Genomic DNA, 12,664 nt, shown 5'->3' with positions numbered 1-12,664 from the left:
AAAAGTGTCGGTGGGATGGCGGGAGTGGAGTGGGCAGGCCCTCGGCCGCCTCAGCGAATGAGGAGCTTGCACGTGCGGGGGTGGGGCCGTGGGAAAGCCCCCAAAGGACCGAGGGGGCGGGGCCAAGGCCCTTTTTGGAGACGACGGTGTGAGGGAAGGAGGCATCGGCGTGCAGCTGCAGGTAGGAGATGGAAACCCTCGCGGGCCTTGTTTGCAGAGACCCGGGGGCTGCTTCTGAGCACGGGGGAGGTGCGTGTCCGGCTCCCTTCAACGTCTAGCCGGAGGGCGAGGTTGTCGGGCCAGCGCCGCTGGTGCGGATGCCCTTCGGGGACCCTCTGTCCCTGAGGGGCCGTCGCCGGCAGTCGGGCGCCCCCAGCGGGGTGACTTGGCTCCTGGGTCAGCGGGGCTGGCGCCTGGCCAGAAAGTCGCCCTGAGTTGGAGGGGGCCGTGGGGGGTGGGCGCTGGGCTTCAGAATCTGGGGAACACCTGCTACGTGAACGCGGCGCTGCAGTGTCTGAGCCACACGCCGCCCCTGGCCAGCTGGCTGGTGTCCCGGCAGCACGCCACCCTCTGTCCGGCCGGCAGCTCCTGCACGCTCTGTGCCATGCGAGCTCACGTGACCCGAGCCCTCCTTCACGCGGGAGAGGTGATCCGGCCCCGCAAGGACCTGCTGGCGGGCTTCCACAGACACCAGCAGGAAGATGCCCACGAGTTTCTGATGTTCACTCTGAATGGCATGCAGCAAGGGTGCCTGAGTGCATCCCAGCCGTCGGGCCACGCCTCCGAGGACACCAGCGTCGTCCGTCAGATCTTCGGCGGGACGTGGAGGTCTCGGATCCAGTGTCTCCACTGCCTCGGTGTCTCGGACACGTTCGACCCTCATCTGGACGTCAGCCTGGATATCACGGCGGCTCAGAGTGTGGAGCAAGCTCTGAGAGAGCTGGTCAAGCCCGAGAAGCTGGAGGCGGAAAATGCCTATGACTGTGGCGTTTGTCTCCGGAAGGTGCCTGCCACCAAGAGGTTGACTTTGCACAGCACGTCCCAGGTCCTGGTGCTGGTGCTGAAGCGGTTCACACAGCTGAGCGGGGCCAAAAGGGCTCAGGAGGTGCGCTATCCCCAGCGCCTGGACGTGCAGCCCTACACGTCTGAGGGGACGGCAGGGCCACTGGGCTACGTGCTCTATGCCGTGCTGGTGCACTCCGGGTGGAGCTGTGAGCGAGGACACTACTTTTGTTACGTCCGAGCCGGCAACGGCCAATGGTATAAGATGGACGATGCCAAGGTGACCGCCTGTGACGAGACTGCTGCCCTGAGCCAGAGCGCCTACGTCCTGTTCTACGCCCGGGAGGGTGCGTGGGAAGGGGGCGCTGGGGGAGGGGCAGCGGCCCCCCTCGGGGCTGACCCCGCAGACCCCGGGCAGCCTGCAGGAGACGCCAGCGGCAGAGCTCCTGGGTCGCAGGAGTCCCCGGGGGACACAGAGGCCGAAGGGATGAGCTTAGAGCAGTGGAGACGCCTGCAAGAACACAACCGACCGAAGCCGGCCTTGGAGCTGCGCAAGATCCAGGCTGCCCTGCCTGCCGGCGCAGTCGTGATTCACCGGTCCAGACCCGGAGGAGGGAGAAACCGCCCGCCGCCCGCACAGGAGCACCACCGGCTCGACCGGCCCAGCACGGACACCCCGCCTCCGGGGCCGACGGACGTCGGCCACGGCCCTTGTGCCAGCGGGAGGGCCAGAGCGACCAAGGGGAGGAACAAGAAGCCGCGGCCATCTCTGGGGCTGTGGCGGTAGGCCGGCTCTGATGCACATGCGTGCAGACGCCCAGGCACACTCTGCGTGCGGCCCGCCCTGGGCGACGCAGCAGGAGTGCCGACGAGGAGCGAGTTCCTCTCTGGCGGTGAGGACGATGCGGCCTCCGGGGAACAGGCGGTACCTGGAGCGTGCCCGGGGTCTCAGTGTTCCCTGGGAACGGGTTTGTGCCCGAGCGGCTCAGCTCTCGAGGGCTGGCTCTGCTGGGAAGTCGGCGGAGCGAATGGGGTGCGTGAGCGGGTCTGAGCACGGTGCCAGGGCCTGCCACTTCTGCGAGGGTGGGAGAGTCCTCTCTGGATGGGACTTTGGGTGTGGCTTTGCCTTTCTTCCCCCGTCTCCAGTCCCTGGCCGCACCGCTGGCCTCTGGCGAGTGACGCGGCCTGGAGACGCCTCACAGAACGCTCACAGCCAGCCGAGCAAGGAGACGCTCTCCGGAGCCCTTCGGGGGGGAGGTGCGGGGAAGAGCGGATGCAGGTCCACACACAGTGTCCTTCCGGCCGGCCAGGCTCTCGAGAATGCCCCAAACGTCGAGCAGCGTCTGCGGAGAAGATGGGCAAGCAGTCTTTATGGGTGGCTGCCCTCGGGAGGCCTCGTGCTACTAGGCAGAGTTTCCAGCAGGATTGAGTTGGGGATCCGTGGGTCCCCGACAGGACGCTCGTCCGCAAAGTTCCCTGGGGCTCCATTTCCGGTGCAAGGAGCGTGCTGGAGAAGCGCCAAGTGCCAAACAGGAGACGCGATCCACAATGCCGTGAGCACCACCACCGGCACCACCAGCACCGACACGAAGGCCACGGGGAGAAAGGCGAGCCAACTAGTGCCAAAGAAACCTCTCCACCAGCAGTGCACCGGGGCCTAGGTGGAGATTCGTCACGCAGCGTTCATTTCTGGAAACAAAGGTCCTCCCCACACTGAGGAAAGACCCGAGCCTACCCTAGATTGGGATAGCAAGCCAACTGGACTTCCGACTCTGCCCGTCCTGCCTGGCAGTCAGTTGTCCCTTCCAGCTGGGCCCCGGACAAACGCCGCTGGACTCGAGGAGACGCGGCCGGCCTCCAAAGTGCCTGGGGCGGTGGGGAAACTCTCCTCCCCTAGCTGCTTTCTCCACTGCCTCATGATTCCCGTGACCCGGTGGAGGGGGGCCTGAGGACCTTTATCGATCACCTCTTGTGTTTTATTTCTGTTTCTTGGCTGACGGCTGCGAACCCCAAACCCTCCAGCAAAGGGCAGACCGGGAATGTGCGGTTTAACATCTCAGACCTCGAGGAACAACTCTGGTTGCTGACTGCGCCAGTCGGCGTGGCAAGGAACAGAGAACGTTCCGATGGCTCGTTTCCCCCGCATGCTCACCTACAGCGCACCATGCCCTCCACACGTGGAGAGGAAAAAGAATGATGAGCAGTATCTTCCCCCAAGAACACGAACAAGCGTGCCCCGCGCGAGGACGTGGAGCCACCCACAGCCCTCCCTCATCATCACCACCCATCCTCCTCCACCCCATCGTCTCCAATGGACTTACTGCTTGCCCCACCCACCCCCTCTGAAGAAGAGGGAGAAGGAGAAGGAGAAAAAGGAGAAGAATGGCGACTGGAGCGGCGTGGCAGAGGGAGTGGGAAGGTGGCCTTACGCTGGGGGAAATCCGTGCAAAAGCGAGAAAGATACTGGCTGATCTCGCTTCTCTGTGCCATGGGAAGGAGGCAAGAGGACAGCAAGGGTGTGAGCACCTGGACGATAAAGCACAAAGTGGTAGGGTCCTGGGATGGGATGGGGAAGCGGGAGGTGGGAGGGGTGCAAGAGGCTAAGGAAGAAAGCGGGGTCAGGGCCGTTCTTTCCTAGTAAGTATCCACGGATCAAGGCTTCAGCTATGTATGGGAAACCCATGGACCGTGAAACCCCCATCGTCCTGGAAGGCGAGCATAATGTCCAGGACGGGAGAGCAAACAAACACACCTGTCCCACACCGAGAAGGAAAGCAACAGCCATCCTCTTCCAGGAGGGAAACCTTTCTTATACCTTGACTTATAGCGCGTTTTAAGCCCTGGAATTGGAAAGACGACTGTATGAGTCAACTATTGTATATAAAATAGAGAAAGAGAATAAAAGCAACAAAAAAATAACAAAATGAACACAAAATTAAAAAAAATTAAAAAAGGAAAAGCAAAAAAAAAAAAAAAAAACCCCACAAAAAACCGCTCGAAACCCCCCCCCAAAAAAAAACAAAACAAAGAAAGCAACGACAACAACAACAACAACCACTATCAAAACAAATGGAAGAAGGAAAAGGAAGGGCAAAAGGCAACGGAGACATAAAAAGAGCTGAAGCAAGGAATCCAAAGTTGCAGCAAGCCTATGCCTTTTGGAATGAGCTCGCTTTGGGGCTTGACCAACGGCCCTGAAGGGAGAAAAGCATATGTGCCACTCTCTCGGCATCTTTTGGTGCCAGGACCCTGAACGCTAGGAGAGTGTCCAGTGAGAAAGCATAGAAATTGGAGCGGACCTCACTGGAGAGCAAAGTTGAGGCAAGGGTTTCTTGTTGTCTGGGGAGGGGTTGTCCTCAGGCAGGGGTCTGGGGAGGGGAGACCCCTAAAGGGGAGAGGGTAGGGGGGCAGACCTATGTTTGCACAAGTGTGTTAGGACGTGAATGGTGAGCCCACGGCATTCCTCTGCAGCCCGCATTTGTGTGCTGAACTTGGAAGGCCCGCAGTGACTCTCTAGCGGGCAAGGCTGGAAGGCCCAATGGCCCCGAATCATTTGCATCCGGAGCCCTTTGGTCCAGGGGGCCAGGTCGGAAGTGCGTGCGGGGCTTCCTCAAGGGGAATTCCCCGAGAAAAGTGTCGGTGGTTGGATGGCGGGAGTGGGAGTGGGCAGGCCCTCGGCCGCCTCAGCGAATGAGGAGCTTGCACGTGCGGGGGTGGGGCCGTGGGAAAGCCCCCAAAGGACCGAGGGGGCGGGGCCAAGGCCCTTTTTGGAGACGACGGTGTGAGGGAAGGAGGCATCGGCGTGCAGCTGCAGGTAGGAGATGGAAACCCTCGCGGGCCTTGTTTGCAGAGACCCGGGGGCTGCTTCTGAGCACGGGGGAGGTGCGTGTCCGGCTCCCTTCAACGTCTTAGCCGGAGGGCGAGGTTGTCGGGCCAGCGCCGCTGGTGCGGATGCCCTTCGGGGACCCTCTGTCCCTGAGGGGCCGTCGCCGGCAGTCGGGCGCCCCCAGCGGGGTGACTTGGCTCCTGGGTCAGCGGGGCTGGCGCCTGGCCAGAAAGTCGCCCTGAGTTGGAGGGGGCCGTGGGGGGTGGGCGCTGGGCTTCAGAATCTGGGGAACACCTGCTACGTGAACGCGGCGCTGCAGTGTCTGAGCCACACGCCGCCCCTGGCCAGCTGGCTGGTGTCCCGGCAGCACGCCACCCTCTGTCCGGCCGGCAGCTCCTGCACGCTCTGTGCCATGCGAGCTCACGTGACCCGAGCCCTCCTTCACGCGGGAGAGGTGATCCGGCCCCGCAAGGACCTGCTGGCGGGCTTCCACAGACACCAGCAGGAAGATGCCCACGAGTTTCTGATGTTCACTCTGAATGGCATGCAGCAAGGGTGCCTGAGTGCATCCCAGCCGTCGGGCCACGCCTCCGAGGACACCAGCGTCGTCCGTCAGATCTTCGGCGGGACGTGGAGGTCTCGGATCCAGTGTCTCCACTGCCTCGGTGTCTCGGACACGTTCGACCCTCATCTGGACGTCAGCCTGGATATCACGGCGGCTCAGAGTGTGGAGCAAGCTCTGAGAGAGCTGGTCAAGCCCGAGAAGCTGGAGGCGGAAAATGCCTATGACTGTGGCGTTTGTCTCCGGAAGGTGCCTGCCACCAAGAGGTTGACTTTGCACAGCACGTCCCAGGTCCTGGTGCTGGTGCTGAAGCGGTTCACACAGCTGAGCGGGGCCAAAAGGGCTCAGGAGGTGCGCTATCCCCAGCGCCTGGACGTGCAGCCCTACACGTCTGAGGGGACGGCAGGGCCACTGGGCTACGTGCTCTATGCCGTGCTGGTGCACTCCGGGTGGAGCTGTGAGCGAGGACACTACTTTTGTTACGTCCGAGCCGGCAACGGCCAATGGTATAAGATGGACGATGCCAAGGTGACCGCCTGTGACGAGACTGCTGCCCTGAGCCAGAGCGCCTACGTCCTGTTCTACGCCCGGGAGGGTGCGTGGGAAGGGGGCGCTGGGGGAGGGGCAGCGGCCCCCCTCGGGGCTGACCCCGCAGACCCCGGGCAGCCTGCAGGAGACGCCAGCGGCAGAGCTCCTGGGTCGCAGGAGTCCCCGGGGGACACAGAGGCCGAAGGGATGAGCTTAGAGCAGTGGAGACGCCTGCAAGAACACAACCGACCGAAGCCGGCCTTGGAGCTGCGCAAGATCCAGGCTGCCCTGCCTGCCGGCGCAGTCGTGATTCACCGGTCCAGACCCGGAGGAGGGAGAAACCGCCCGCCGCCCGCACAGGAGCACCACCGGCTCGACCGGCCCAGCACGGACACCCCGCCTCCGGGGCCGACGGACGTCGGCCACGGCCCTTGTGCCAGTGGGAGGGCTAGAGCGACCAAGGGGAGGAACAAGAAGCCGCGGCCATCTCTGGGGCTGTGGCGGTAGGCCGGCTCTGATGCACATGCGTGCAGACGCCCAGGCACACTCTGCGTGCGGCCCGCCCTGGGCGACGCAGCAAGAGTGCCGACGAGGAGCGAGTTCCTCTCTGGCGGTGAGGACGATGCGGCCTCCTGGGAAAAGGCGGGGCCTGGAGCGAGCCCGGGGTCTCCGCGTTCCCTGGGAACGGGTTTGTGCCCGAGCGGCTCAGCTCTCGAGGGCTGGCTCTGCTGGGAAGTCGGCGGAGCGAATGGGGTGCGTGAGCGGGTCTGAGCACGGTGCCAGGGCCTGCCACTTCTGCGAGGGTGGGAGAGTCCTCTCTGGATGGGACTTTGGGTGTGGCTTTGCCTTTCTTCCCCCGTCTCCAGTCCCTGGCCGCACCGCTGGCCTCTGGCGAGTGACGCGGCCTGGAGACGCCTCACAGAACGCTCACAGCCAGCCGAGCAAGGAGACGCTCTCCGGAGCCCTTCGGGGGGGAGGTGCGGGGAAGAGCGGATGCAGGTCCACACACAGTGTCCTTCCGGCCGGCCAGGCTCTCGAGAATGCCCCAAACGTCGAGCAGCGGTCTGCGGAGAAGATGGGCAAGCAGTCTTTATGGGTGGCTGCCCTCGGGAGGCCTCGTGCTACTAGGCAGAGTTTCCAGCAGGATTGAGTTGGGGATCCGTGGGTCCCCGACAGGACGCTCGTCCGCAAAGTTCCCTGGGGCTCCATTTCCGGTGCAAGGAGCGTGCTGGAGAAGCGCCAAGTGCCAAACAGGAGACGCGATCCACAATGCCGTGAGCACCACCACCGGCACCACCAGCACCGACACGAAGGCCACGGGGAGAAAGGCGAGCCAACTAGTGCCAAAGAAACCTCTCCACCAGCAGTGCACCGGGGCCTAGGTGGAGATTCGTCACGCAGCGTTCATTTCTGGAAACAAAGGTCCTCCCCACACTGAGGAAAGACCCGAGCCTACCCTAGATTGGGATAGCAAGCCAACTGGACTTCCGACTCTGCCCGTCCTGCCTGGCAGTCAGTTGTCCCTTCCAGCTGGGCCCCGGACAAACGCCGCTGGACTCGAGGAGACGCGGCCGGCCTCCAAAGTGCCTGGGGCGGTGGGGAAACTCTCCTCCCCTAGCTGCTTTCTCCACTGCCTCATGATTCCCGTGACCCGGTGGAGGGGGGCCTGAGGACCTTTATCGATCACCTCTTGTGTTTTATTTCTGTTTCTTGGCTGACGGCTGCGAACCCCAAACCCTCCAGCAAAGGGCAGACCGGGAATGTGCGGTTTAACATCTCAGACCTCGAGGAACAACTCTGGTTGCTGACTGCGCCAGTCGGCGTGGCAAGGAACAGAGAACGTTCCGATGGCTCGTTTCCCCCCGCATGCTCACCTACAGCGCACCATGCCCTCCACACGTGGAGAGGAAAAAGAATGATGAGCAGTATCTTCCCCCAAGAACACGAACAAGCGTGCCCGCGCGCGAGGACGTGGAGCCACCCACAGCCCTCCCTCATCATCACCACCCATCCTCCTCCACCCCATCGTCTCCAATGGACTTACTGCTTGCCCCACCCACCCCCCCTCTGAAGAAGAGGGAGAAGGAGAAGGAGAAAAAGGAGAAGAATGGCGACTGGAGCGGCGTGGGCAGAGGGAGTGGGAAGGTGGCCTTGACGCTGGGGGAAATCCGTGCAAAAGCGAGAAAGATACTGGCTGATCTCGCTTCTCTGTGCCATGGGAAGGAGGCAAGAGGACAGCAAGGGTGTGAGCACCTGGACGATAAAGCACAAAGTGGTAGGGTCCTGGGATGGGATGGGGAAGCGGGAGGTGGGAGGGGTTGCAAGAGGCTAAGGAAGAAAGCGGGGTCAGGGCCGTTCTTTCCTAGTAAGTATCCACGGATCAAGGCTTCAGCTATGTATGGGAACACCCATGGACCGTGAAACCCCCATCGTCCTGGAAGGCGAGCATAATGTCCAGGACGGGAGAGCAAACAAACACACCTGTCCCACACCGAGAAGGAAAGCAACAGCCATCCTCTTCCAGGAGGGAAACCTTTCTTATACCTTGACTTATAGCGCGTTTTAAGCCCTGGAATTGGAAAGACGACTGTATGAGTCAACTATTGTATATAAAATAGAGAAAGAGAATAAAAGCAACAAAAAATAACAAAATGAACACAAAATTAAAAAAAATTAAAAAAGGAAAAGCAAAAAAAAAAAAAAAACCCCACAAAAAACCGCTCGAAACCCCCCCCCCAAAAAAAAAACAAAACAAAGAAAGCAACGACAACAACAACAACAACCACTATCAAAACAAATGGAAGAAGGAAAAGGAAGGGCAAAAGGCAACGGAGACATAAAAAGAGCTGAAGCAAGGAATCCAAAGTTGCAGCAAGCCTATGCCTTTTGGAATGAGCTCGCTTTGGGGCTTGACCAACGGCCCTGAAGGGGAGAAAAGCATATGTGCCACTCTCTCGGCATCTTTTGGTGCCAGGACCCTGAACGCTAGGAGAGTGTCCAGTGAGAAAGCATAGAAAATTGGAGCGGACCTCACTGGAGAGCAAAGTTGAGGCAAGGGTTTCTTGTTGTCTGGGGAGGGGTTGTCCTCAGGCAGGGGTCTGGGGAGGGGAGACCCCTAAAGGGGAGAGGGTAGGGGGGCAGACCTATGTTTGCACAAGTGTGTTAGGACGTGAATGGTGAGCCCACGGCATTCCTCTGCAGCCCGCATTTGTGTGCTGAACTTGGAAGGCCCGCAGTGACTCTCTAGCGGGCAAGGCTGGAAGGCCCCAATGGCCCCCGAATCATTTGCATCCGGAGCCCTTTGGTCCAGGGGGCCAGGTCGGAAGTGCGTGCGGGGCTTCCTCAAGGGGAATTCCCCGAGAAAAGTGTCGGTGGTTGGATGGCGGGAGTGGGAGTGGGCAGGCCCTCGGCCGCGCTCAGCGAATGAGGAGCTTGCACGTGCGGGGGTGGGGCCGTGGGAAAGCCCCCAAAGGACCGAGGGGGCGGGGCCAAGGCCCTTTTTGGAGACGACGGTGTGAGGGAAGGAGGCATCGGCGTGCAGCTGCAGGTAGGAGATGGAAACCCTCGCGGGCCTTGTTTGCAGAGACCCGGGGGCTGCTTCTGAGCACGGGGGAGGTGCGTGTCCGGCTCCCTTCAACGTCTTAGCCGGAGGGCGAGGTTGTCGGGCCAGCGCCGCTGGTGCGGATGCCCTTCGGGGACCCTCTGTCCCTGAGGGGCCGTCGCCGGCAGTCGGGCGCCCCCAGCGGGGTGACTTGGCTCCTGGGTCAGCGGGGCTGGCGCCTGGCCAGAAAGTCGCCCTGAGTTGGAGGGGGCCGTGGGGGGTGGGCGCTGGGCTTCAGAATCTGGGGAACACCTGCTACGTGAACGCGGCGCTGCAGTGTCTGAGCCACACGCCGCCCCTGGCCAGCTGGCTGGTGTCCCGGCAGCACGCCACCTCTGTCCGGCCGGCAGCTCCTGCACGCTCTGTGCCATGCGAGCTCACGTGACCCGAGCCCTCCTTCACGCGGGAGAGGTGATCCGGCCCCGCAAGGACCTGCTGGCGGGCTTCCACAGACACCAGCAGGAAGATGCCCACGAGTTTCTGATGTTCACTCTGAATGGCATGCAGCAAGGGTGCCTGAGTGCATCCCAGCCGTCGGGCCACGCTCGAGGACACCAGCGTCGTCCGTCAGATCTTCGGCGGGACGTGGAGGTCTCGGATCCAGTGTCTCCACTGCCTCGGTGTCTCGGACACGTTCGACCCTCATCTGGACGTCAGCCTGGATATCACGGCGGCTCAGAGTGTGGAGCAAGCTCTGAGAGAGCTGGTCAAGCCCGAGAAGCTGGAGGCGGAAAATGCCTATGACTGTGGCGTTTGTCTCCGGAAGGTGCCTGCCACCAAGAGGTTGACTTTGCACAGCACGTCCCAGGTCCTGGTGCTGGTGCTGAAGCGGTTCACACAGCTGAGCGGGGCCAAAAGGGCTCAGGAGGTGCGCTATCCCCAGCGCCTGGACGTGCAGCCCTACACGTCTGAGGGGAAGGCAGGGCCACTGGGCTACGTGCTCTATGCCGTGCTGGTGCACTCCGGGTGGAGCTGTGAGCGAGGACACTACTTTTGTTACGTCCGAGCCGGCAACGGCCAATGGTATAAGATGGACGATGCCAAGGTGACCGCCTGTGACGAGACTGCTGCCCTGAGCCAGAGCGCCTACGTCCTGTTCTACGCCCGGGAGGGTGCGTGGGAAGGGGCGGCTGGGGAGGGGGCAGCGGCCCCCCTCGGGGCTGACCCCGCAGACCCCGGCAGCCTGCAGGAGACGCCAGCGGCAGAGCTCCTGGTCGCGCAGGAGTCCCCGGGGGACACAGAGGCCGAAGGATGAGCTTAGAGCAGTGGAGACGCCTGCAAGAACACAACCGACCGAAGCCGGCCTTGGAGCTGCGCAAGATCCAGGCTGCCCTGCCTGCCGGCGCAGTCGTGATTCACCGGTCCAGACCCGGAGGAGGGAGAAACCGCCCGCCGCCCCGCACAGGAGCAACCGGCTCGACCGGCCCGCACGGACACCGCCGCCGGGCGACGGACGTCGGCCACGGCCCTTGTGCCAGCGGGAGGCCAGAGCGACCAAGGGGAAGGAACAAGAAGCCGCGGCCATCTCTGGGGCTGTGGCGGTAGGCCGGCTCTGATGCACATGCGTGCAGACGCCCAGGCACACTCTGCGTGCGGCCGCCCTGGGCGACGCAAGAGTGCCGAGGAGGAGCGAGTTCCTCTCTGGCGGTGAGGACGATGCGGCCTCCGGGGAACAGGCGGTACCTGGAGCGTGCCCGGGGTCTCTCAGTTTCCCTGGGAACGGGTTTGTGCCCGAGCGGCTCAGCTCTCGAGGGCTGGCTCTGCTGGGAAGTCGGCGGAGCGAATGGGGGTGCGTGAGCGGGTCTGAGCACGGTGCCAGGGCCTGCCACTTCTGCGAGGGTGGGAGAGTCCTCTCTGGATGGGACTTTGGGTGTGGCTTTGCCTTTCTTCCCCCGTCTCCAGTCCCTGGCCGCACCGCTGGCCTCTGGTGAGTGACGCGGCCTGGAGACGCCTCACAGAACGCTCACAGCCAGCCGAGCAAGGAGACGCTCTCCGGAGCCCTTCGGGGGAGGTGCAGGGGAAGAGCGGATGCAGGTCCACGCACAGTGTCCTTCGGCCGGCCAGGCTCTCGAGAATGCCCCAAACGTCGAGCAGCGTCTGCGGAGAAGATGGGCAAGCAGTCTTTATGGGTGGCTGCCCTCGGAGGCCTCGTGCTACTAGGCAGAGTTTCCAGCAGGATTGAGTTGGGGATCCGTGGGTCCCCGACAGGACGCTCGTCCGCAAAGTTCCCTGGGGGGCTCCATTTCCGGTGCAAGGAGCGTGCTGGAGAAGCGCCAAGTGCCAAACAGGAGACGCGATCCACAATGCCGTGAGCACCACCACCGGCACCACCAGCACCGACACGAAGGCCACGGGGGAGAAAGGCGAGCCAACTAGTGCCAAAGAAACCTCTCCACCAGCAGTGCACCGGGCCTAGGTGGAGATTCGTCACGCAGCGTTCATTTCTGGAAGCAAAGGTCCTCCCCGGCCTGAGGAAAGACCCGAGCCTACCCTAGATTGGGATAGCAAGCCAACTGGACTTCCGACTCTGCCCGTCCTGCCTGGCAGTCAGTTGTCCCTTCCAGCTGGGCCCCGGACAAACGCCGCTGGACTCGAGGAGACGCGGCCGGCCTCCAAAGTGCCTGGGGCGGTGGGGAAACTCTCCTCCCCTAGCTGCTTTCTCCACTGCCTCATGATTCCCGTGACCCGGTGGAGGGGGCCTGAGGACCTTTTATCGATCACCTCTTGTGTTTTTATTTCTGTTTCTTGGCTGACGGCTGCGAACCCCAAACCCTCCAGCAAAGGGCAGACGGAATGTGCGGTTTAACATCTCAGACCTCGAGGGACAACTCTGGCTGCTGACTGCGCCAGTCGGGCGTGGCAAGGAACAGAGAACGTTCCGATGGCTCGTTTCCCCCGCATGCTCACCTACAGCGCACCATGCCCTCCACACGTGGAGAGGAAAAAGAATGATGAGCAGTATCTTCCCCCAAGAACACGAACAAGCGTGCCCCGCGCGAGGACTGGAGCCACCCACAGCCCTCCCTCATCATCACCACCCATCCTCCTCCGCCCCATCGTCTCCAATGGACTTACTGCTTGCCCCACCCACCCCTCTGAGAAGAGGGAGAAGGAGAAGGAGAAAAAGGAGAAGAATGGCGACTGG

The 12,664-nt window shown here is 62.2% G+C and overlaps 2 protein-coding genes and 1 pseudogene across 2 annotated transcripts; all 3 read left to right on the top strand.

Moving 5' to 3' along the window:
- Positions 1–278: 278 nt before the first annotated feature.
- Positions 279–1,891, top strand: LOC108635501 (ubiquitin carboxyl-terminal hydrolase 17-like protein 6; the record flags this gene model as incomplete). The annotated part of the gene is made up of 1 exon (XM_018045614.1): positions 279–1,891. A coding segment is annotated over one exon (1,511 nt), but the record flags the coding sequence as incomplete, so codon positions are not given.
- A 2,786-nt stretch (positions 1,892–4,677) lies between these two features.
- Positions 4,678–6,425, top strand: LOC108635500 (ubiquitin carboxyl-terminal hydrolase 17-like protein 6). Its single transcript, XM_018045613.1, has one exon. The coding sequence runs from the start codon at positions 4,824–4,826 to the stop codon at positions 6,423–6,425; it is 1,602 nt and encodes a 533-aa protein (XP_017901102.1). The 5' UTR covers positions 4,678–4,823.
- Positions 6,426–9,422: 2,997 nt separating this feature from the next.
- LOC108635499 lies at positions 9,423–10,774 on the top strand (annotated as a pseudogene).
- The last annotated feature ends 1,890 nt before the right edge of the window (positions 10,775–12,664 follow it).

This window comes from Capra hircus, unplaced genomic scaffold, assembly GCF_001704415.2.
Source record: "Capra hircus breed San Clemente unplaced genomic scaffold, ASM170441v1, whole genome shotgun sequence".
Classification (NCBI taxonomy): domain Eukaryota; kingdom Metazoa; phylum Chordata; class Mammalia; order Artiodactyla; family Bovidae; genus Capra; species Capra hircus.
This window is presented reverse-complemented; position numbering and strand designations above follow the sequence as displayed.